Source organism: Sebastes fasciatus, chromosome 5, assembly GCF_043250625.1.
Source record: "Sebastes fasciatus isolate fSebFas1 chromosome 5, fSebFas1.pri, whole genome shotgun sequence".
Lineage (NCBI taxonomy): Eukaryota > Metazoa > Chordata > Actinopteri > Perciformes > Sebastidae > Sebastes > Sebastes fasciatus.
The window spans coordinates 31,637,984-31,663,776 of NC_133799.1; the positions used below are offsets into that span (position 1 = coordinate 31,637,984).

The 25,793-nt window shown below is 40.3% G+C and overlaps 1 protein-coding gene across 4 annotated transcripts in view; it reads left to right on the forward strand.

Annotated features, from left to right (window-relative positions):
* Positions 1-25,793, forward strand: part of znf644b (zinc finger protein 644b) — a 55,918-nt gene that overhangs the window by 23,744 nt on the left and 6,381 nt on the right. For all 4 annotated transcript variants that reach the window (XM_074636484.1, XM_074636483.1, XM_074636485.1 and 1 more), the window contains 2 exons: positions 5,258-5,307; positions 22,250-24,940. In XM_074636484.1, coding sequence (XP_074492585.1) covers positions 22,264-24,940 — 2,677 coding nt within the window. In that variant the 5' untranslated portion in view covers positions 5,258-5,307; positions 22,250-22,263. The remainder of the gene's footprint in view (positions 1-5,257; positions 5,308-22,249; positions 24,941-25,793) is intronic.

Below are 25,793 nucleotides of genomic sequence, written 5' to 3' on the forward strand. Positions count from 1 at the left end.
TTAGATGTAAAATCAGAAAGTTTGTGATCCGGCCGCCATGTTGAGATCAGTCGAGGAAATACCAAGCACCGCCCACCGGCCGGAGCAATCTTTCTCATTTTACAGCTAAACAATACACTACAAGAAAAGAAATTGGCATTACAGTATCAGCATATTGATTCATATTTGATCAGCGCTGCCTAGTTTGACCATTTGATCGGCGATCCTGAGTGATTGACAGCTGCCTCCGTTCAATGAACAGCCAATAGGAACGCTTTCTCTCTGAAATGACCTGTGATTGGCCAAAGTCTCCTGTCACAGGCTAGATGTTTTTAAAGCAGAAGGAGCAGAAGTCTAGTTTTCTCCCAGAACACTTGACAGTCTGCCTACTGACGATTTAATGCAAACAACTTGCTGATAACAGCTCGACTGAGAATATTCGGTGAAAAGACGTAACTCCACCTAACTTCTACCTGACTAATGCTGCGTTCCAGTTAAAGTCAGAGGTGGGTGTATTCCCAGTTGAAATTTCCAACTTCCGACCTCCAAGCGTTCCATGTGCACGACCACACAGACACTATGGCTGACTGTGACAAACTGATGTTTATTTGACAAGAGTACACACAATTGAACTCTTAGCGGTGCAGCCTCCACCTTTTCTTTGGCTTTCCCGAATAATTTTTGTGCAGAGAAGATAACTTTAAGAGATTGTTTACCATAACCAGCTACCTAATAACATGGCAACATACTATATTTCTATATTTACCTTCCCCTATTTAATTTGAGTGTCTGAATTCTGAGTGTGAAATGTATCCACTATATATAGCGCCCTCAAAGATTCCCACACCAGAATAAAAAAAAGTGGTGTCCTTGGGCGGCTGTAGCTCAGTGGGTAGAGCGGGTTGATTTAACCACAAGGTTGTCGGTTCGATCCCCGGCTCCTACAGACTGCATGTTGAAGTGTCCTTGAGCGAGACACTAAACCCCAAGATGCACCCCGGGCGCTTGCAGCAGCCCACTGCTACTAAAAATACTTGGATGGGTTAAATGCAGAGGCCATATATCATGTATGTACTATGACAAATAAAGGTTTCTTCTACTTTCTGCTAACAATCCCACAATGCAATGCGTTGCATTTTATAGATGCTAAAATTTACAGTAGTGCGATACTATACCCGTCAATAATGACGCAAATAACATTGAGTAGCACGTATCCGAAATCTGGACCGAAGTTTACTGCTCACTGTAGAGTAAACTATTGTCTATTATACAGGGAGTAGTGAATGAGTCAACAAGTGAGGGATTTCGGACACAATCTAGGGTTCTAATCAGCCAGAGTAATCCAAACGTCTGTGTCAGTGTGCAGGATTTTTTTCTAATTATTGCAGTCTAACATAACTGAATTTGTAGAGGCCCCAGTTCGTACCTCTCATACATAGCTGCACATAGCTAGTTGCTTGAGCCTGATAAAAGCCAGTGGGAAAATGACATTGTACATGAACAACACTTATTTCTCTGCAGTGGCAGTAAACACAACACATAGGCCCATGGAAAACTATATTCAGAGCTAAATAAGAATTTTAGGGCTGAAAGCTAGGGTAGGTAATGTGCATTAGAAACATTTTCGTTATATTTGTTGAAACGCTACACTGAGCGGTGGTCAGTCATAATCTTAATTGAGACTCTAGCAGTTTGTGTTCTGCTTTACCAGGGGTGGTGACTGTGAATAAACAACCCGATTGCATGGGAAGGCATATAAATAGCATGACATTACAAGGTTGGAAATTAGCACCAGCCAGCAGCCAAATGCTGGTAAAATATGTACGTAAGTGGCTGCTAGATTTGCCCCACCAGCCAAAAAAGACAATGGTAATCTATTGAGTGGCCAATAGATTTTGGAATTCACCAGCCACAGTAGCAGGTGGACAGAAAAGTTAATTTCCAACCCTGATTACAACATGTCATGGGGACACATTTAGCCTTTTTGCATGTCATTTTTACGCCACGTAACAAAACCACGGTAGCGTCCACTCAAGGTTTAGGCAACTTCATGCTTGGGCCTAAAATATGCATGTACAATGCATGTGGACACGGAAATGGAAAACACGTCACAAACGTCACTAAAAACCACGTCACAGACGTCACTATCGTAACTCCCAAAACAAAACACCGGTCTCCTGGTTGAAAGTCCTGTGTTTGTTGGACCGATCCACCTCCCTTCCCGTCTTGTGGTCTTTCTAACTTTTTATTCTACATGTGTGTAGCATATTTACATTGTAGTCAGTACAGACTTCATGGGTTACAAATGACAAGCCAAAAGCAAGAACTGCGTTCTTTAGCCTTTCGCAGTATCATGTCATTCATACGCCTTTTTGTGTGACCGGGCTGGAATAAATATCAGCAGACAAGACCCATTTCATTTAACATGGTGCTCCGTCCATCCATCTACGTCTGCATTTGGTCTATGGTGACCACTCATCAACATCACATCAATAAACTATGAAAAATAAGACAATATGTGCTTTTCGGTGACAACTATCAATCATTAAACAAAAGAACTGACAGCAGAGATAACAAGCATAGTGGTCAAATTAGGACTGTCATGTTTCCACTGCAGACATCATATCTAACCCGTATCCCTGTTGTCAGCTCAGGAATGGAGGTTTGTGAAGCCCAGACCTACATAAGTGAGCCCATCACTCGGTGCAGGTGTCTGAGGACGAGCTTACGTGGCTATAGAAGGAAGTCAGTGGCAGCTTAACAGGCTAGCGTAGGTTTTACTGCATTAGAATACCACTGAGAGTAAAAGAGTCAACTGCCCGACTAAATAAATGAGATGGCTGAGGCATGTTATCCACAAATTGATTATATGTCACTTGACAAGGTCAAATATTTTAAAGTCCCTGAATGCTCAGTATAGCAAACAGTTATGTGTTCTCTGCTGGCCCGGCCGGCTGCTTACACAGCTATAAATGAAGACACCTGGGACTACTTAAATGGGAGTACACTGGCCTGAATTAGCAACCCAGCTGAGGAACAGCTGCAGAGATGAGATATTTTAGTAATCAGGTGGATCTACCAAGAACATTGAGGTCTGCAGAAATATATCAGAGGCGAGGAAATAAGGGCGGCGTGTTTTCACAGAATCACACCGGCTGAATCGCTACTTCAACTCGTTAAATCATCTGCATGGAGTGAATAACCATCACAGCTGTTTCTCTTGCTGTTGAGAACACATTGAGCTGTTCAGTTTTCTGTTTTCGCTGGTGTGATATGAAAATATAAATGCCAGTTCCCATTAGAGCCAAATATCAAATATTATTAAATTGTTAAATTGTCAGAAAATAGCGTAAAATGTCCAAAGTCCAAAAGTCAGTTTGCTATTAAATAAGACAGCAAATCCATACACACTGTATGAGAAGTTGGAACTAGAGACTTTTTGGCATTTATGCTTAAAATATGATGTAACATTATCAAAATAGTTGCAGATTAGTTTTTTTTTAATTGACAAATCATTTCAGCTCTAGTTTCCATATTGTTTAAGGCACTACTTAGGCAAAACATTGGGGCTTACTTGTCATTTAGACTAACAAATGATACTGCTGTAGCATACAGTACTGTGGCAACATGACTAGGGCTGCTGTATCCAATGATTATTTTCATTATTGATTAGTCTGTTGATTATGCTTCATTAGTGAAAAATTAGGCCACGGTGACATCTTCAAATTATTTGTTTTGTCTGACCAACAGTCCAAATTAAAAGACATTTAATAAGCAATTATATAAATCCTCACATTTGAGAAGCTGAAACCAGCAAATTGTTTTGACATCTGTGTTTAATAAAGGATTAACTGATTATCACAGTTGTTGTTGGTTAACCCTGATGTTTTGTTTGGGGTCCTGGAGATACTGGGTCATATTTAACAACTCAAAAAAATATACCTTTCACCTTAATACTTAATGATGCTTCCCAATTTTATAAGAATTGCTCATAAATATAATTTTGAATGGATGACATGTTTCAGATGTCCCCTACAGAAAATTATGTATTACTTCTGTGTGCGGTCTCAGCTGACCTCAGCTGTAAGTCCTGGTTAAATCAGGGGGGGCCTCCGGTTCTGAAAAGTGAAGCCAATGTTAAAGTGCCTTAAACTTGCATTCTTTCTAACAGCCATCAGGGGGCGACTCCTCTGGTTGCAAAAAGAAGTCTGATTGTATAGAAGTCTATGAGAAAGCTACCCTACTTCTCACTTGATTTATTACCTCAGTAAACATTGTAAACATGAGTTTATGGTCTCAATCGCTAGTTTCAAGTCTTCTTCAATACAGCGTGATGTTCATTTAGTAAATTATGGTCCCATTTAGAGTCAAATAGACCATAAAGCAGGGTATGCTTTAGGGCGTGGTTACCTTGTGATTGACAGGTCGCTACCACGGTTTTGTCCGGTCTGGGAGTTGTCCATGTTTTTGTTGTAGAACTTTAACCCTTTCACAGTGTGTTTTCAGTTCATGAAAGTTAATTGTAACATTTTGGTCACCTATAAATGTCTTATTTAGCATTCGGTTGTACTTAGCTCAACCCTCTCGTGTCACTTCCTGTTGCAAAACAACAATATGGCGCCGGCCAAAAACCAAGATGGAGACGGGCAAAATTACAAACTTGAGGCTTCAAAGCAGCAGTCCACAAACCAATGGGTGACGTCATGGTGACTACGTCCACTTCTTATATACAGTCTATGATATTAACCCAAACTGTTATCTTTTCCTGAAAGTAACCAAGTAGTTTTGTTTGAATTCACAGCATTAATCACGTGTTGAAGTCTATCAGACTACCCTGCACGTTGAAAAGTGATGCCAACGGTCCTGACCAAGTGTCCGTATGTGACGAGTTGGGAGTGAGAAGGTGTTGATACAGCAGTGGGGTCTGTGGGACCCCAAACCATTACGAAGTAAAGCCAATGTAAAAAAAAAAAGACACAAAGGGTAATTTCCTGTCAATCGATGAATCATTTCAGCACTAATCTGACGCTGCTAAAATCACATTTCCTCGTGTCCTTGTGTGGATGTATTTTTTAAGAAATAATGTCCTCAGCTTTCAGTTTTGGATCCCAAAACAGAATCTGAATTTAGAGGGACAGTTTCCCTGAGGCATGGCGTGTCAGATGTCATCAGGAAATCTAACTGCAACCTGAAATGTTTTTTTTAAAGAAAGTCACAGTGATCTGCGTCATGAGCAGCTTTTTAAACAAAGTTAAAGAGCAGTTTCTCTCTGTTCCAGGTGTGTTTTCTAAGAGCCATGTGGTGGAGTCAGTGCTTCAACACAGACTGGTAAGTACACATTAACACATTGGTTCTTTTTTCAAATTGTATTTGAAAAATTATGCATGATACACTTTCTTAAACTTGACAAACACAGGTGGTATTAGTAGAATATTGTCTCTTATTAGAAGTGCTATTATCAGCTCATGATTCAGACAAGAATCAGGTGACCTGCTGTGAAGCGACACACGTTTATAACTTGTTTCAAATAGCCACTGAACTGAAGCGAAAGTATTTGAGCGGGTAAAGCTGAGGAAATGAGTGTTGATTGCATTTTAATCGAAAAGCAAGAGAATGTGTGTTGTCTAATGTTCTTCTTAGTATTATCATCATTATAATCGCAATGGCAGAGCGTAAACCTAAAATGTGACCGTCTCTGAAGAGGTGTCATCATTCAGAGGCACAGTTGTTCGTCTCCTTACCAGCTTAACACCTGAAACTGTAGCTCAGACGTGTGAAATGCTCTGAAACTATAGCTGGGTGTGATTACCAGTCAAATTAAATCTGAGATGTCAGTTACATGTGTCAGTGCTTCCACTCCTACACTTGGCAGGTTGTAGGGAGTGACAAGCCGGCTGTTGATTATTCTCCAGCGTGAAACAAAATCACTGACACACTAGTGTTTACAATACTCCAGTCTTTGTTTAATTATCTTAAAATGTAAGCCACTATTGTGAGTTTCTGTGGTGAAATTGTCACCGAGTTGAAAGTGTACCATCATGAGTTTGAATCATTAAATCAGTGGTTTGTGTTTTGAGCAGAGGTCTTATGAGGTAACGCACGTTTTTATATACATACATAATTCTGCAAAACACCTACTGAAAGGTTATTCGGCAGACATTCAAAATGTACCTTAAAGGGAGATTTATCAAGTATTTAATACTCGTATCAACATGGAAGAGGGCAAATATGCCTGCTTTATGCAAACGTGTGTATATATGTATTATTGGAAATCAATTAACAACACAAAACAATGACAAATATTGTCCAGAAACCCTCACAGGTACTGCATTTAGCATAAAAAATATGCTCATTCATAACATGGCAAACTGCAGCCCAACAGGCAACAACAGCTATCAGTGTGTCAGTGTGTTGACTTGACTATGACTTGCCTCAAAACTGCATGTGATTATCAGAAAGTGGGCATGTCTGTAAAGGGGAGACTCGTGGGTACCCATAGAACCCATTTTCATTCACATATCTTGAGGTCAGAGGTCAAGGGACCCCTTTGAAAATGGCAATGCCAGTTTTCCTTGCCAAAATTTAGGTCGTCTGGCTTCCTTAGGTTTTTTAGTTTCATATGATGCCAGTATCTTCACTATAGCTTTAAAACTGAGCCCGCTGCAACCTAAAAATCGCAAGTTGCATTAATGCGTTAAAGAAATTAATGGCGTTAAAACGAATTTGCGTTAACTCAGCTTTATTATCGCGTTAACTTTGACAGCCCTACAGAGAATGAATCATTAATCGTTTGATTCATTTTCAAACAAAGAATGTAAACAAATATTTCCTAGTTCCAGCTTCTCAATTGTGAAGATTTGCTGCATTTCTTTGTCTCATGTAAACTGAGTATCTTTGGGTTTTAGACTGTTGGTTGGACAAAACAAACAATTAGAAGATGTCACTTTGTTCTCTAGGCTATTGTGATGGACATTCATACTATTTTTTTGCAATATATTATCATACAACGGTTCATATTATAGTGTATGAAAAGTTTTTCCTCATTTTTCGTGCGTTTTCCTACGAATGTCCGGCAACACGTGAAGCAATTGTCAATTTTTGCTCTTTTCAACATAAACATCCGTCTCCACAGGAAACTACTTGGTTGGGTTAAGGCAACAAAACTACTTAGTTAGGTTTAGGAAAAGATCGTGGTTTGGGTTAAAATTACTAGGGAAGTTACATAACTTAATTACGGAACTTACGTGACAATTAAACACTGGTCTCCTGGGCGAAAGTTCTGTGTTTTTTGGACTCCCCCATCCAACCTGACCTCCTCCCTACGCGGCGTTTGTCGCTCTTTATACTTCCTGGTTCACGATTACGTGGATTAAATTGATTTCATGAGATATATATGAATTATAGTGTATTACTTTTCGTAGGTAAAGCTACGAACGATGTATGAGAACAGCAACAGTTTTGTGACCCCAACCAAAACAAAATAATTGTCAGATTAATTCATGATGAAAATAACCAGTAATTGCAGCCATTCTGCTTTCAGCTTCTGTGCAGTATAATCGCAATACAATTCGAACCTCTTTATCCAGTTTTTAGCTGTTTTCATATTTTTCGAGCTACAAAGACAATAAAATTCAAACAAACCAAATACATCAAGTACCATGCATATAGTATAAAATGTCTGGCATGCAGTTTAAGAGAGTATAGAATGGCATTCATACCCTTAATGCATTAACAAGGCCATTATAGGACTCCAGCTCTTTATGCATTTGGAGCCTTATATTATTTGCTCCATGTCATAAAGTCATGCATTTTGAATGGTGCATGAGGGAAGATCAAATTTCAAGCACCTAATTATAATACACTTCGTTGTGGCCACTAGTAGGAATTTAATTTCAAACCTCATACTGAAATTTCAGCTCATATTTGTTTGTCTTCTTACATTCCACTTCATATTAGTGAACATTCACTGCTGCAGTAGCAACAGCATGGAGTTATGAGGAAGCTTTTTTCGCTTCCTTAATTTGTGACGGCAGCTCTTTGTGAGAGGGATTTGCAGAAACATATTTTGGATGAATTTCAAGGGATCGGGGGTTCATTCTCTGGTTCTGATTCTCTGATTATATTAAAAAAACAAAAAACTTCAAGCAAACAGCCTTTGAAGACAGTTTATGTCATGACAACATCCAAACTTGGATTTCTAATTCTTTTTAGTTTCTCGTTTTGGATATTTTTCCTGTTCGCAAACATGAATTTACATGTAAATTGAGTAGCTTTTAAAGAGCCACAGGGAGGGACTTCTTCTTGGAGAGGAATTTGTTTTAAAGAAGAGACAGATTGCAGCTACTTAAGTCTAAGGGGCCGGCAGGTGAGATTGCTTTTGGTCCATCGAAGGCTGAATGAAGTCACGAGCTGCAGATGTCCACAATCCAGCCTGCTGCTCAGCCTCGGCAGATGTGTTCCACTCAGGTTATGGACCGTTTCCTCCACTAAGGGGCAGAATATGATCACTGATGCGCTCAGCCCTGGCTAAAAGGGACGGATGCATTGAAAAGCAACATCAGTTAACGTGCACTGTGTAATCACATTAAATTGAATAGATGGTAATAAAAGGACAGATGGATAGACAAAAATAATATTTAAAAACTTTTATATACAGGGTTGTCATTATATGAAACCTGAAAATAAATCAATAAAAAGAAAAAAAAAATCCGTCATAATTACATGCAGTCGTGACTAAAGAATATACTGATGTATAATAATAATAATAATAATAATAATAATGATTATGTCGCAGCATAAATAAATTAACTGAACTAATAATGACATCTAGATTACCAGGCTATACCTAAAAATACTATATACTGTTTTTGGTCTATTTTAGGTCTGATCCAGATGCGCCCATGTCAGATCAGTATTTATCCCTCAGAACATTTCACAAGTCCAAACAACCCCTATCTCCGAGGGTTCGGATTAGCGAGCTTCTATTGTGCATGAGCCGCGAGGCAGCTAACCCTTTCTGTGATACCTATCTGAGGTTGAGCTCAGCACTTTCCTCATTAATTTCCCACTTATTCTCAGAGTTGGATGTGATATTTTAGAGATTTGAGCACGCGGGGCACAGGTTAGGGCGCAATTATGCTGACGGAGGGCTTTTACAGCTATGCTCAATGAAATGTGGAGTATAGGATTAGACATGTAGAAAGTTATATAGTGATTAACCTTCATTTGAGTCCCCTCGGTGATCTCTAGAAGACAAATCCTCCCGCTGTCAGGTATATTTCTCCACCTTGATAAATGACCTTCAAAATGATAGATCGAGGCATTCCTTCTTCTTCTTCGTATGCTTTTGAAGCATTTGTTTGCCCTTTCAGGTAGTTCAAATGCTTCCTTAAACTACATACCACTTCGATTTCTATCAACTGTACGGCCGTATCGATTCAGAGGTAACTTAAAGGTCCCCTGTGTAGTTTTTGATCACTAGCGGCGGTGTGGAGCACGGCACAACTCCACCTTTAAGGTGGTACGTTGTATTACCTTTTTCAAAGGAACAGCCACTTAACATGACTAAAGTAAAGTTATCATAGTAGGTGATGGGAAACTTGTTTTCCACACAAGTCATGCAGTTTATCCTGCGCCAATTTTTTTTATTTATGTATGTATACAAGTTTCCATGGCTGTAGGTGCCATCTGTTGGTGATATTAGGTACTGTAGAGGATTTGGTGTATGGTATATATTACAGCAATGTTTTAACAAATGTAATGACTGAACTACGGCAAAAAGAGAAATAAGGATATGTTCTATATTTACAGATATTTCTGTGGGATTCCGTTTATCAGTTTGTAGTTTAAGGGGAAAATCTACCTCCAGAAATCTAATTTATTATTCGCTTCCATTGCTTTGGGAATGTTTGGGCTGCAACTAATGATCATTTTCATCGTCAATTAATCGATTAGTTGTTTGGCCTATAAAATGTCAGAAAATGGAGAAAAATGTCAATCAGTGTTTCCCAAAGCCCAAGATGACGTCCTCAAATGTCTCACAACTCAAAGGTATTCAGTTTAATGTCACGGAGGAGTAAAGAAAACAGAAAATATTCACGTTTTAATAAGTTGGAATCAGAGAATTTTCACTTTTTCTTCCTTAAAAAATGACTCAAACCGATTTATCTGTTATCAAAATAGCTGGCGATTAATCTGTTGGTTGACAGCTAATTGATTAATCGTTGCAGCTCTAGTGAATGTAGTTGTGGCTTGATATATATTCGGTCAGAAGTATGTTTGGATACAAGGAGTATGTTTTGGCACTGCAAAACAAACAAGTCATTTTTTTTATTAATAACTAATAAAAAAATCACTTTTTTTCAAACAAGTAAAAATCTGCCAGTTTCATTAATAATCTAGAATTACATGTCAGTAATTTCAAACAAGACACAATATTATAATACTAATAATAATAATAATAAAAACGATTTTGATTTTTTTTTAAAGTTCTTGAAACCACCTTGTTTTTTCTGTATGGGAATAATGTTTCCCCTATTAACTGGAAAATACCTCTTTTTGGGACTGGGGATTTTCACTGTGTGTTTGAACATGTTGGTGTGTGGGTTAGTTTTATTTGTTCAGGTTTTTGTTGTGGTGTCAGCAGCTGCAATTGAATACTGTCTTCATTTTCAGGGAACTATAAGCTTTCTTTTCTCACAAGAAAAACCCTGTTAAACGGCAAATGTTATAGAAAAAATAATGAAATCTCAAAATGTCACAGTTGTTAAACTCCATTTAATCAATTAAATGTGCTGATGCCATCATTTTCTAACATTACCATGGTTTAAATTTATATTATTTCATGTCACGACATCAGTTAATCCTTTTTCCTCAAATGCAGCATGATGGATGAAGCTACTTCTATCTGTTTTTTTTCGTGCTTCGACGCCGCAGACAGCGTGGCTTTTCACAACAATGGCGCTTCCCTTCCCTCGCCCCTCCGAGAAAGGACATTTTTGAGCCCCTTTGATTTGGCCCGATTTGTTTTGATGTGAGGAGTGAGTGGTTTTTAAAATCTCCTTAACTCCCCAGGCCGGGGCCCAGCCTCCCACAGGGCTAATGACCGTAGCCCGGCCCGTGTTGAATAATACAGACGCTTGGCAAGGTGGAAGTGGGGAGGAGGGCACGGGGTTAGACGCGGGCCCTCCTTCTACAGTACACCTCCATTGATAAGATTGTATTAATTGGTATGAATAGAGTGGGGTTTTCTCCCTCTCCTTGTATACATTTACCATTATACTCATTAGCTTCCCGTTGCCTCCCAGCGAGTTCCTCCTTCACATCCCCCGGGGTCTCCTGGGAGGCAATTTGCATCTCTCCATGGTGTCCCTCTGGGGTTATTGAGGAAATATTAGCCCCTTTTCTTCTGTGGCCGACCCTTTGATTTATTTGGAGCTGGGGCTGATAGAGTGGCACTCACATGTTAATGACTGGCGCTGATACAGGCCCCCGGTGCAAGACGACTCATTGATCCGGGTTGAAAAGGTACAATTGACAAGCAGCACTGAATAATCGTCTTACATGTGTGTGTGTGTGTATGTGTGTGTGGACCTTGGAAATGACAAGGGAATCCCACTGCTGTCAAGGCTACCGCGCTCAAGCTGTCCACTTTCCCTGATAGAGTTAGATAAATAGGGCTTTTGTTGGCCTCTGAAATTCCTCGTGACTTTTTGACAGCCGCAGTTTTGGCATTTTCTCTCTCTCTCTCTCTCTGAGGCTTCTTCTTTCTTCTATTCATGTCATCTCGTTGACCCCATGTGATCACACCGGTGCTTATTTTAGCCTCATCTAAACCCAATCAGAGGCTGCGAATGACACTTGATCCAGTTACTGTTCAGAGTTGTGCTCGTCCCGGGCTAATAATAGAATTCAAGGTGACGACTGAGGGCTCACTTTGGTTGCCATTAGTGCTCCCTGCGTCCCCTCCCACCCCCAACACCCCTCCTCTACTCCTGCCGTGGTGCACTCATATTATGTTTTAAAGAAAGATAATGAGAGATTTCATCCTAATACCTGCGATACTTGACATGCCTCCGAATTCAAGCTCACTGATGTCTGCTCAGCACTGTGGAGCCCGTCCTCAATTTGGAGAGCAGTTTGACACCGACTCCCTTTCATCTGAGTGGTCACATGTCGACAGCAAAGCGGCAAAGTTTGATATAAATATATTTCATTTCTCCCCCCCCAATCTCAACTGAAGAGGGAAGCCTAATCATAGCAACAACTTCTGCCTTGCTCAGTATTTGTATACTCTCAGTTATATGGTAATAATAACATTTAATAAAAGTCAACATCCTAACTGCCGCTAAACAAAAATACCCACCGCTGCATCTCCTCTGCATACTTATAACAGATTAGAGGTTATGTATATCAATTGCGCGGCTCATGCATATTGTTATGAAGGGGGGGAAACGCAAGAAATGGAAATGTGCCATTTCAACGAGCCGGCACAGCTTGCCAAAAGTGGGCGAAAGTGGGTAGCGCTTGTGGTGATGGTCGGGTTTGTTTTCCTCTCGGTGTTGGGAGACGAGAAGTCATGTATCTAAACAGAGCAGATATGATGTTTATGAGAGCCATCTGCTTGGCAGCCCTCCTGTGCCCGCTGCCCTCCTCAACGTGAGAGCAGCCTCATTAAAACGGTCACATGCCTGAGAAATTTCTAGCCGCTGTTTTTTTTTTTCTTCTTCTTCTTCTTCTTCTTCTTCTTCTTCCCCCCTTTTTTAAAAGGAGTAGAGTTTAAAACTAACAAAGCCTTGGGAAATCCCCATCAGACATCCCTCCCTTAATCCATTTAATTTTGAAAGGTATTGTTTAAAGCTTTAAAGTTTATATCGTTTAATCCCCCTCCAACACTACGGGCAGCAAATGAGGCCGTGTCAGCAGCTTGAACAGATATAATCTACTCCACACAACAGAAAATCCTCCTTCAAGACAAGGTTGCATGGGTTTCCTGTGAACTCGCTGTTTGATGTTTCTACCTGCTATTGAACATGACTTCTGTCTTAACCCAACTGTCACTCGCTCCCTGTCCCCTTTTATCACTCCGAATGTTCTCGCTTCACCTTTTTTCATCAGTAAATCTACCATCACAGCCGTTTCACTCAGTCCCCTTTTTATAGGAGAGGGGGGAAAAGGAGAAGTTTGTTGTGGGCAGGTTCGGGAGATTTTTTTTTTTGCTCGTGTTGAACCTCGGACAAAGGATGGGATTGTTTTTTTGGTTTTCTCGCCTCGTCCTGTCTCCATATGTTTTGTTTTTTTGTTTTAGTGTCCATTGTGGTCTATGTTATGTATGTGCATATACCTTCCACAGATAACATTTTATTAGTTAAAGTAATATAGTTCCACCTTTTGGAAAACACGCTATGAAGCTACAGCCAGCAGCTGGTTAGCTTATCTTAGCAAAGCACAAACACTGGAAACAGGGAAACAGCAGCCTGGCTCTGTCAATAGGTGAAAAATACCAGCCCTGTCTCCTACAAAATGATGTTTCTATACAACTAAACTACATTCTCAATCACGTTTGGAGGGAAACATATTTTGTCGCTGAATTCGTTTGTCTTTGACGTGTCACAAATACGTTTGTAATGATAGTCCGTGGGAGGCCGCAGCAAGTGACGTGGTACAACAAGCGCGACGCACAGAGCAGGCGGCGTAGTATATTGAGCGACCGTTAATGAAAGTTACGTTGTATAATAAGAAGTAACAAGCGAGAAAGTCCACTACGTGCAGGTGGGAGGAGTGCCTAAATCTAATAAAGTAGTTTTGTTGCAGTTTTGTTTCAATGTCGTAGTCATTTTAAGCCAAACCATGACCTTTTTTACTAAAGTGGATTTGTTACCAAAACGTTAACCATGTGTTTAAAACTGCGACCGTAATTTGGGAAAAAATAAGTTTCCCTCCAAATGTAATTGAGAATGCAGTTTAGTTGTATGGGGACATAATTTTGAGACAGGGTTGCAAAATATTACCTACCACTACTTGTCAATTACATTTTGTTAAAGGTATATTATGCAGGATTTTTCTAAAAAAAAAAACTATGTACAGACTCAACATTACAAAAGTAATCCCTCTCAATCATCACTTATGACCCACTAGAAGTGTGTTGTGGTGTCTGTATCTGCAGACGCATGCTCATCAAAGAGGAAGCTACGAAAATGGCGGACCCAGCGCCGAAAGAACGCAAATATAGCGAGGTGAAACACAAAGCGGACAAAGCTCATTCCAAAACTAGAGTGAATCTGGGGTTGGCTTTCACTTTCCGTATGTGATGCAGCCGGTGGAAGGAGGGGCCAAGTTTGAATGTTGCTTTTACAAACAGAAAGCAACAATTCCTGAATTATGCCTATATCATTGTTTTGTATACATTAAACAAACAATATACGGTATGCCGTATTAGGGAATGGAGCTGTAGAGCTGCTGACGGGTGGATTTTGTTACCTTTAGACAGACCATAGCTCTTTTCCCCTGCTTTCAGTCATTTTAAGCCACTGTAAGATAGCTGGCTGCTGGCTGTAGCTTCATATAAGTTAGGGATGTACAGGCCTAGCCCCTGTTCCACCTCCAGAACTCAATGTAATCTCTCATTCAGCATTTCTTTCATCAGTCTTTGTGAAAAACTGAAACATGTTCACAAGACGGAACATCCACTACAACTTACTTTTAAAAATGAAAACCTTCAAGACTTTCACAAAGTTAAACAACATTTAGTGTGGTTATTTTCCAAGGCTGGATTTTTAGTTAATAGTGAAGTCGCAAATGTCAGTGGGGTTTTGAATAGAGCTGTGACGATTAATTTTTGATAATTGATTTAATCGGTTTGAGTAATTTTCTAAGAAAAAATGAAAATTCTCTGATTCCAATTTCTTAAATGTGAATATTTTTTGGTTTCTTTGCTCCTCTATGACAGTAAACTGAATATTTTTGAATTGTGGACAAAACAGGACATTTGAGGACATCATCTTGGGCTTTGGGAAACACTAATCGACATTTTTCCAAATTTTTATAGGCCAAACAAGTATCGAGAATATAATTAATACAGGTAATGGACATAAAAATAATCGTTAGTTGCAGCCCTAGTTTTAAGTGAGATTTTTCTTACAAAATGTGGAGGTTCCTGTTTGACTTCAGCTCTCTATTATGTACGTGAGTATACCCTTCACATTATTATCAAAGTTCTAGTTTCCATTATTTATGCTAAGCTAGGCGTTTCATATTTTGGCAAAAAAGCAAATAACAGTGTTTCCCAAAAATGTGGAACTATTCCTTTAAATTGACCACTTCCAATAATAATTTTTTTGTGGATCTTTTCTTAAATTACTTGAATGCACCCTCAATATTCTTGTTTTTAAAACATGCATTAGCATCTAATTTTCGTACTATAAAGAACACTATTTTCTATGCAACACACCACCGATGGTCCTCATACATTTTCCTTTAGTGTATAATTTGAGTCGTATAACGCGGTATATATTTTCACTCAAGCAGTAAATTACATTGTTTAGTTATCAAAGGCTTTGTGTAATTACATTTGTGCAATTCAGGATGACAGGGCTGATAGTGTCTGCACAAGACGCTGGCATACATAATCACAGCCAAAATCCCATTAGGGAGAATGGAGACCATTATTATGGAAATGACCTTTGGGTGACAAGAATTCAGTGGGATAAAAGAGTGCGTAATCCAGACAAAGACATCGTGTGAAGCCCCTCTCTTCATTTTCTCCTGTGCAAATTTAAGAAATTTAGGGTGTTTCATGAATCTGTTTTTTATGTGTTTTTTTTAGTTTCACGTTCTTCTGTGAAACAAGTTAGACACATTGAGGAAAGTGTGGTTGGTTTGTGGCATATTGCTAATTTCTTCCTGCTTCTCTGCTGTTTGTGGGTAGAGCTGCACGGCTAAAATAGTAGAAGAAGAACTTGTGTGTTTTTTTTTTTTCTTCGCTGTGGCACCTTCTCCGAGAGAACACACTCACCTTGGGATTACCGGAATGTCAAGCTGAATCTCCGTCTGTTTGTTTTGAGCCACGCTTTGATACTCTCACACTTAAGAGGCAGCTTCATAAATTCACATTGTGTCAAATAAATCAATAGATCCCATTAGCTGAGGAAGTTGTGTAGTGCGGTACTTGAGGGACCGTGGCTCCCCTTGTTTAGACATTTCTCCAGCAAAGGCGATGGCAGAGGAATACAAGGTTGGCTGTTGATCCATCCAGACAGCTCAAGCAGTTGAAATGGTTTGGCTGACTGGTCCCAGTTGGTTTTTAACGCCGTCTCCACTGTGCTGCCAGCCCGGGTCTTCAGTTGAACGGGAAGAAGGAATTTGCTTAGACATTCGCAGCCTTACAAGCCTACAGCGCCAAACTCTTCCTCCTCAATCTGTGTGCGTTGTCCTCAAATGACTTAAAGTTTGGCTATGGCAGTTGTTTGCATTAAATAATTGTCTACGATGGAAAGAAACGTCACAATTAATATATCTTTATGTTTTTATGTTTGTACTATAGCGGACAGCGGGACTTTGTCTTGGGTTGCAACTGACTGATTTTTTTCAGTATCGAATAATACACACAGATCATTTTCTAATCGTTTTGTATATAAAATGTCGCGATTTTTTTAGTGCTCAAGGTGATTTCATCTCAACCAACAGTCCAATACCCTCAACAATTCCATTTACAGTCATATGAAACAGAAAAAAGCAACAAATACTCACATTTAAGAAGCTGATACCAGCAACATTTGGGCATTATTTCCTGATGACTGACTCAAACTATTCATTTTCTGTCAATTGACTAATCATTTACAGGACTTATTGTATCAGCTCTTGACTACTATTACAATAAACATACTCTGCTGTATTACATCCCCAAAGAACACAAGAATATCAAAAAATCCACAAAATGTATATTTAAATTACAAGTAAATTCTATATACTTAAAGCCTTTCTATTCAGTCAAATTACAAAAGAAGAAAAAAAAACCTGGAGCTCTAGCACATCTATGTAGAGTCATATTAAGTTATCTGGGAAGTAGGTAGAGATGTATACCTTAAAATATACCTAGTCCTGCAGGTGCAAAAGATGCACTACTATATAGTGTACCTTTTCATCATAGCAGCATCAATTGGTTGGCTAAAACATCCAACTATAAAGCAAGGATTCTCTGTCTGTCTGTGGGTATGTCCTTCGCATATCTCGAGAACTATTCATCCGATCCAATTAAAATTTGAAGTTTACCTCCACTTATTAAATCCTCTACTTTATACCTCTACTTTTAACCGGGGTGGTTAAAAGTTTGTTGGTCGGTTATGCCCATTTGAGAATGAATACATCGCAAAGTGTATTTCACCAGTGTTTCTGACTGCGAGTTGCCAGAACTGGGTGGGTTTTTTCTCGTGAACCAGAGTGTATTTCACCGGTGTTTCTGCCCGCAAGTAGCCACACTTTGGTGTGTTTTTTTCCCCGAACCAGAGTGTATTTCACCCGTGTTTCTGAGTAGCTGCGACTTGTGCATTGCTCGGGAGCTAAGGAAGCGCAGTGTTGAATGTGAAGTTGTTTTTTATCAGCGGTTCTCGAGAAAGCTGTAAGCAGCAACACCACAGGCCAAGCGTTCGGCCCATTCTGAACGGGTATGTTTTGAACAGGAACTGCACTAGTTGAAAGCAGTAATTGGCCATATCAGTTTTTTGCCTTTTTTAGTTGTAAGTCTTGATGTTTCATTTATTCATTTACATTTTTGACACGAGTGATTTCTGTAGGATACATGTTATTTGTGACACCAAGTTGACCACAGAAGGTGTCATCATCTTTCTTCTACTCATCCTCAACTGATGCCTCTTCTTTCTCTGAAGTCTCAGCTTCTTCTTCGACTGCATCCTGTTTGTCATCGTCTTTCTGTCTCTTGTCGCAAGTTATTATTATTATCTCAAACTATTTTTATTTCCCTCTATCTTGACATGTCATGCATGCATTTCGTTACATTACATTTATGTAGCAGTTGCATTTTTTTTGGTCTTGCTCAAAGGCCACTTCGACATGTGGGCAGTAGGATCCAGGGATTCAACCGACTATGTGCTCCCATGCCCCATTTTATGTAAAGTCCCACGATAGTAGTGACTAACTTTTGTTCTTAGAGGGTTATATTTACTGTACTGTATGTCTGAACAATTGTAAAAATGTTGTACACATATTGATTTGCTTTATAGAACCGGCGTAAAATGACTACTTACAAAGTTAGCGATAGCGAGTTTAATGAAACACTTAATTCAGGTGAGAATTTTTTACAGGCGAAGTGTATGGCATTTTCATGAAATGAGATTGTGCACAGTAGAGAATGAGTGGAAGATGAAAGAGAATAGGGCTCGACACGCACTGAGGTTGTGAGCCAGACTCAAAGCCACACTGATGTGAGTACATGGCACGATTCCCAGCCCACCAACTAGCAGAGCATGCTGCACACGATCATTTTCAACTCCGCGACTTGAAGTGATTTCATTTCTACTGTTGGTACAAATTAAAGCTTTTATTGTTATGAACCTGCAGTTTATCATGTACACCTGTACAATCCAATGCAATCCAATACAGCAGTCTAACAATAAATCCTGTCTAAACTAAACATTATAAGCTACATAAATGTAGAGCTGAGCTGGTGGAAGATGTCACACCTGTTCTTTTGGATCGCATCACATTGTACCATTAAATCTAATAATGGCCACTGAGTGTATATCAACTGTTTGTCAATCAGGACAGATTAGAACAGTGTTTCCCAAACTTCTTTTCTGGGGACCCACTTTTTTAAAAATGACTAACCACCGTGACCCAATTCACAATAGGCCTTATCTATAAATCGTGAAAAGAGCAAATTTGTGCCTAAATGAACGTTCTTGACCATATTCACTGCCATTTCCACATCAACTTATATTATCTTGAATAGGTAAACCAGCTATATTGAAGAGATATACGTTTGATAAATCACAACTTTGTTTTATGCATGTGTTATTAAAAACATATACATGTGTACATATGCTAAAAAAGACCTAATAAATGCATGTAGGCAGAGTTAACATGCACTTGTTTTTTTCCTCTCAAAGGTAAAACAAACAGAATGTACGCTCAAATTCAATATTATTAGTAGGCTACAATTAACAGAACAATACGATTATTCAGGCTCCCTCATGTGGCATAAAAGTGTACTGCAGCTAGAAATCTGAAATAAAAGACACTGGAAGAAATTCTGTAAATTTATTTGGCAACCCTAATAAAATCTACTGCAACACACCTGGGGGTCACGACCCAGTCTTTAGGAATGACTGGAGTAGAAGAAACACCTGACTATAACCCTATAAGCTCCACAAAGATATAGTTATTTTTGTATTGGATTTAGGGCTGTCAAAGTTAACACGATAATAACGAGTTAACGCAAATCATTTTAACGCCACTAATTGCTTTAACGCATTAACGCTATCAATCTTTCAGAGACAGTAGTGGGCTCAGTTTTAAACCGAGAGTGAAGATACTGGCATCAACCCATGGAATCCATTGGTACCAACCATGTCATACCAGCTTGTTGCGAAGGAGCTTAAATAACGCTCCAAACTTGCACTAAATTTTGCTGAGGAAAAACTGGCATGGCCATTTTCAAAGGGATCCCTTGACCTCTGACCTCAAGATATGTGAATATAAATTGGTTATATGGGTACCCACGAGTCTCCCCTTTACAGACATGCCCACTTTATGATAATCACATGCAGTTTGGGGCAAGTCATAGTCAAGTCAGCACACTGACACACTGACAGCTGTTGTTGCCTGTTGGGCTGCAGTTTACCATGTTATGATTTGAGCATATTATTTATGCTAAATGCAGTACCTGTGAGGGTTTCTGGACAATATTTGGCATTGTTTTGTGTTGTTAATTGATTTCCAATAATACATATATACATATATTTGCATAAAGCAAGCATATTTGCCCACTCCCATGTTGATAAGAGTATTAAATACTCGACAAATCTCCCTTTAAGGTAAATTTTGAACAGATAACAGATGGTGATTAATTTGCGATTAATCGTGATTAAATATTTTAATCAATTGACAGCCCTGATTGGATTACATCAGATTGCAAAGATGTACCTAACAAGATGTATTGTACCACTAGTTTACAGTATCTTCAGAAATACAAGTTGCAAAAAGTCAAAAGACTGCTCAATACATAACTGTGAGGTGTTCTCGTTAGTTTTCTGTTGTCTAACAGACCACAATGATGATGACGCTCCTCCTAAATCTCATTTACCAAACTGAAAAACGAGGCGAGCGTCTTGGGGGAAAATAGCAGACAGGGTTAGTAGAAGCTCATAGCAGATTGATCTGTGCATACAGCTTAACTGTATTAAAGCTCATAATCCCTGTAAATATCTCCAGGCAAGGCAAAGTCAGCCTTTTAACATTGACTAAATGAAGTAAATAGAAGTAAATAAATTCATAAAAAATTACATTTCTGTTGAACCCCTGTTCGTTATAAATATATATATATATATATAGACGCGAGTTGTGTGAGTTGGCTGCTAATGAGGCTTGCACACGTTTTGAACCGAGATATTTTGATGGTTTCGCCACCCCGCCGTTTGGGGGTAACAGTGAAGTTCGCTGTAAATGGAGAGCGTCTGTTCCCCCTTGGAACCTTTTACACCACAACAGATGGGGAGAATATGGAGCTCGGAAGGTTTTACCTCTGAGGTGGTAACAGTGAAGCCACTCATTAACACTGAATTTACCACTTCGTTAGCAACGCAGCTTCCTGTAGAGAGCGACCAGCCCTGGATGTCAAACCCACTGAGCGTACGTTTTAAACTAAATCAGCTCTGGACAGCATAATCTGTTACAAGATGTAGCACACAAGTGCTTAATTGTAGCCTAACTAATAACTAGGTTTGTCCAAATAAATATGAAATAAAAATGTGTTGTGTATGTTTTCTTTGTGCGGGGCCTGTGTTTGTGTTTTAGACAGATTGTGTGCCTGCCAATTTGTCAGGATTCAAGTAACAACAGTCTCATGCTGGGATCTGTGTTGGCACCATCACAGAGTGATAAGACGCAATATGATCTCATTGGAGGTGTACTTTGTTCCCATGGAAATTGGTCAATTTTAGCAGACGACTGAGAACTTTAGGTGGAGAGGCAGGAAGGTTGTGTCCCAGAGGTACGCTCACATAATTAAGCATCCTCGCCAGGGTATTCAGGGCTAACAGCAGGGTTTGTTGTGAATAGAGGTGGCGAAAGAGGGTGTTGGAAAAATCATAATGCGGCGCGGAATAATACCGCTCTCATCTTATGAGAGAAAAAGACTATTATTTTTTTTTTAACAGCACCACATTATCAGCGTGAAAAAAATGAACTAGACTTTATTATACGTTACATCTCTTTCTGCAAATAGTCTTTGGATGGTTGAATGCTGCACTGGAATAAAGGAAATATTAGGCTTCTATAAGACATTGCTTGCTTTACTTGGCTTGCTTGAAATTGTTATAAATATATAAGGGCTGTCAATTGATTAACATATTTAATCGCAAATTTTAATCTGTTCATAATGTACCTTAAAGGGAGATTTGTCAAGTATTTAATACTCTTATCAACATGGGAGTGGGCAAATATGCTTGCTTTATGCAAATGTATGTATATATTTAATATTGGAAATCAATTACCAACACAAAACAATGACAGATATTGTCCAGAAACCCTCACAGGTACTGCATTTAGCATAAAAAATATGCTCAAATCATAACATGGCAAACTGCAGCCCAACAGGCAACAACAGCTGTCAGTGTGTCAGTGTGCTGACTTGACTATGACTTGCCCAACACAGCATGTGATTATCATAAAGGGAGCATGTCTGTAAAGGGGAGACTCGTGGGTACCCATAGAACTCATTTTCATTCAATTATCTTGAGCTTAGAGGTCAAGGGACCCCTTTGAAAATGGCCAAGCCAGGTTTTCCTCGCCAACATTTAGTGTAAGTTTGGAGCATTATTTAACCTCCTTCGTGATAAGCTAGTATGACATGGTTGGTACCAATGGATTTCTTAGATATTTTAGTTTCATACGATGCCAGTATCTTCACTTTAAAATTTCTACAACCTAAAAGTTGCGTTAATGCATAAAAAAAAATTGTGGTGTTAACGCGTTAACTTTGACAGCCCTAAAATATATAGCACACTTCATAATTTTGTGATGTTCTTTAATATTTCAGAAAGTACTGCTACTATGTCTGATGTGAAGCCAAATGCACAAGAGGACAAAGACGTGGAGCCAGTGTCTGACAGCCCGGGTCGTACTCAGGAGCCATTACAGAGTCACACATTCTCCCTGAAGAACAATGCTGCAGGTCTGTCCTCAGATGAACACGAAAACCCTTTAAATGGAACCCAGCCGAATCCATTTGTATACAGCAGTGTCCCCGCTGTTCCCCATGCAGGCAATTCATTGCCTTCAGGAGCACTTGTTAATGGACCTGGTTCACACCCCACCTCAGAGGTACACTGTGTCCTGAACAAAGGCACTGTTTTATCCAACAATGTCCTGGACGCCGCGCGGCAAGCGGGGAAGGACACGAGCCCCGAGGTGTTGCCACCACCTAGTGAGCTTCAATCAGACGCTTGGAAGAACACAGCGGGGCCCGCCGTAAAAACACTGGCCACACAGCCAGGTGTCAACACGCCGCTGTCTCACTCGGAGGAGAATGAGTCCAAACCGGCCTGCTCCGCGCTGTCAGGTGCAGACAGCGCGGAGCAAATGCACATTAGCCAACCTTTGACAAAACAGACAATGAAAACAAGATCTCGACGGGACGTAGAATGGTCCGAAAGCTCCTCGGATGATTATGACGACGCCGAAGCAATCAGATGGGATTTGGCAAGAGAGCGCTCTTTGCACAATGACAGAAGGCTGGAGACCGAAGTGATGCACCAAAGGGACAGGAAGCACAACACACACGCAAAAAGCATGTCAGGCTCTCTGGAAAAGGTTAACAACAGCTTAAATCACACATGCAGACGTTACTGTTTCTGCAGTGGCAATGATGTCGGAAATGTTGACAAAGATGATTCTTTGGGTACCCAATCTGATATTAAATATTCTGCGGTGCCACTCAAAGATCTTTCCAGGAGCACAGCTTCAGACTCGGAGCGCCGTATTTATAGCGCGGCAGCGCAGGAAGGCTGTAATGAGGAAAATGACCCTGAAGATGAAGACAATTTGAGTTCAAAAGTGGAACCGTCGAAGATAGAACAAGATCCACTTTTCTTTTCATGCACAATATGCAATGTTAATTTCAAGGAGAAAAGACATTTCCATAGACATATGATGTATCATTTAGGCAAGCATAATCAGGTGAACAGTGAGGATGTCTCTCAGCCCTTTATATGCAGGGAGTGTGGGCGTTTGTTCTGTGATAGCAACTCCCTCATGAGGCACATCATTATTCACCAAGACAGGCTGGAAAAACTTATGGAGGAAATCAAAGGTCTCAAAAACACTGAGTTGGAAGACGGGGGCACCACAGCGCAGTGCCCTCGGTGTGCGTTTGGTTGTAACTGCCCTAAAATCTCCGTCCAGCACGCCAAAACAGACGACAATCTGAAGCACTACTACTTCTGCGAGGAGTGTAACTACATTACACTGACGCAGCAGGCGCTTGAAGCACACCTACATGTCGCGCACCTCGACACACACCAGCCTCAATGCAGGAAAATGACTCGTAATAATGATGCAGAGGAAGCGGGCCGTGTTCAGTTTCAGCGTAAAATGTTTTTTTTCAAAGACAAAGTAGCATTGGAAAGATATTCTGAGCTGGAGCGATCACACTATGGTAATTATAAAAAGGTTGCCGACCAGCCCAAAATTGCCGGGTTTAAAACAAATCCGCTTAAGTCGACTCGTGGAGAAAAGAGTAAAAGAGGGGACATTTACATTCAAAAGTCCAATGACCAAACTGTAAATTCTCCTCAGTTAAAGTGCCGTGTCGGCTGCACCAAAAACATGCTGTCACCGTCCTTGTGGAGGGTCGACAGGCATGGAAAATTACTCCCACAACCAGTGGAAAAATTAGACGTGGCAACTGATCTCACCTGCGTGGAGGAAGATGCTGAAAACAATAACTATAAGGCTTTTGGCAGCTCAAAGCAGGCAAACTGTCCTGCGGGCGCTGATTTTTTACTATCAGCCAGAAATCTTAAATTAGACCAGATGTTCTGTCAGGTTAGCAAGAACGAGCCGGCAAGCGGGAGTTTACAAGCGCGAGCGCACCAAAATTCTCTGACAATGAGAAAAATGTCAACGCCCTTGCGTAACACCATTGACAATATGAATGGTAATATATCGGCAAGGCTTTGCCAGAGGCTCAAGAAACAGTCTGCAGATAAGGAGTCAGAGAAAGGCTGTGAGGGCGGCAATAACTCCGGTGATGACACCAGTGAAGCTGCAGGCAGCTTCTTGGAAAGCGAGAACGTCAGGAACCCGTATGCTCGGAGGTATTTCACAAAGAGGCAGAGGTTTTCAGCCAAAGACCAAAGCCAAAGCCCCCATGTACTCATAGATGAAGATGATGGAGATGAAGACTGTAGTGATATAGAGCAACTCGTAATCAAGGAGGAGTATATTGAAACTACAGTGTGCGGTGATTCCCCAGAGTCGCCTCATATGTCTGCAAGTGACCGCTTTGATGTTTTCCCCACACCGGGGGTAGAACACAAGCCCTGTCCGTACTGCCCCGCCATGTTTGAGTCCGGAGTGGGTCTGTCCAATCATGTGCGAGGGCACCTTCATCGAGTTGGCTTGAGCTACAGCGCTCGGCACATGGTCTCGCCAGAGCAAGTGGCGTTGCGGGACCATCAGCCACGAATCCGCAGGAGGATCCCCTGTGGCACAAGGAAAATGAGAAAAGGTACGAGTATTAGTGTTTGATTGATTGGCAAATGTTAGCATGCTAACACCCTAAACTTAGATGGTGAGCATGGTAAACATTAGGCCAACCTCTTTATCAATGAGTTAGTATTGTCATTGTGTTAGCATGCTGACATTAGCATTTAGCTCAAAGCACAGCTGTGCCAAACTTCAGCCTCACAGAGCTGCTAGCATGGCTGTAGACTATTAGTCTTGTTATTAAAGGTACAGTGTGTAGGATTTAGAGACATCTAGTGGTGTGGTTTTGCAACCAATTGAGTATCCCTCCGCTCACTCCTCCCTTTCTAAGACTGTGGTAACGTGTGCCACCGAGTACAAAACCGTGGTAACGCCTTTCGCCTCGCTCAGAGGCCATCCAACCATTAATAACACTACTTTAGGAGCAACAGAAGTCAGACGGCGGCTGGCGGTACCATGGTTTTGCACTCTGCGGCTCACGTTACCACAGTTTCACAAGCGTGTCAGAGAACTACGGTGGCCTTCAGGTAATGTATAAACACAAAAGTCTCTCTCCAGAGCCAGTGTTTGGTTTGTCCATTCTGGGCTACTGTAGAAATACGGCGGAGCCACATGGTGGACTCCGTGAAGAGGACCCGCTCCCTATGTAGATATGAAGGACTCATTCTAATCTAACGAAAACACAACGATTCTTAGTTTCAGGTGATTATACACTAATGAAAACATAGTTATGAATATTATATTTCATTTCTGCTAATAGATCCCCCAAAATGCTACACAATCTTCCCTAACCTTAACCATACTGCTATTGCCCTGTACATATATTATAAAAGGTGAAAATTTAAAAAATGTTGGCATTGGATTATGTCATTGAA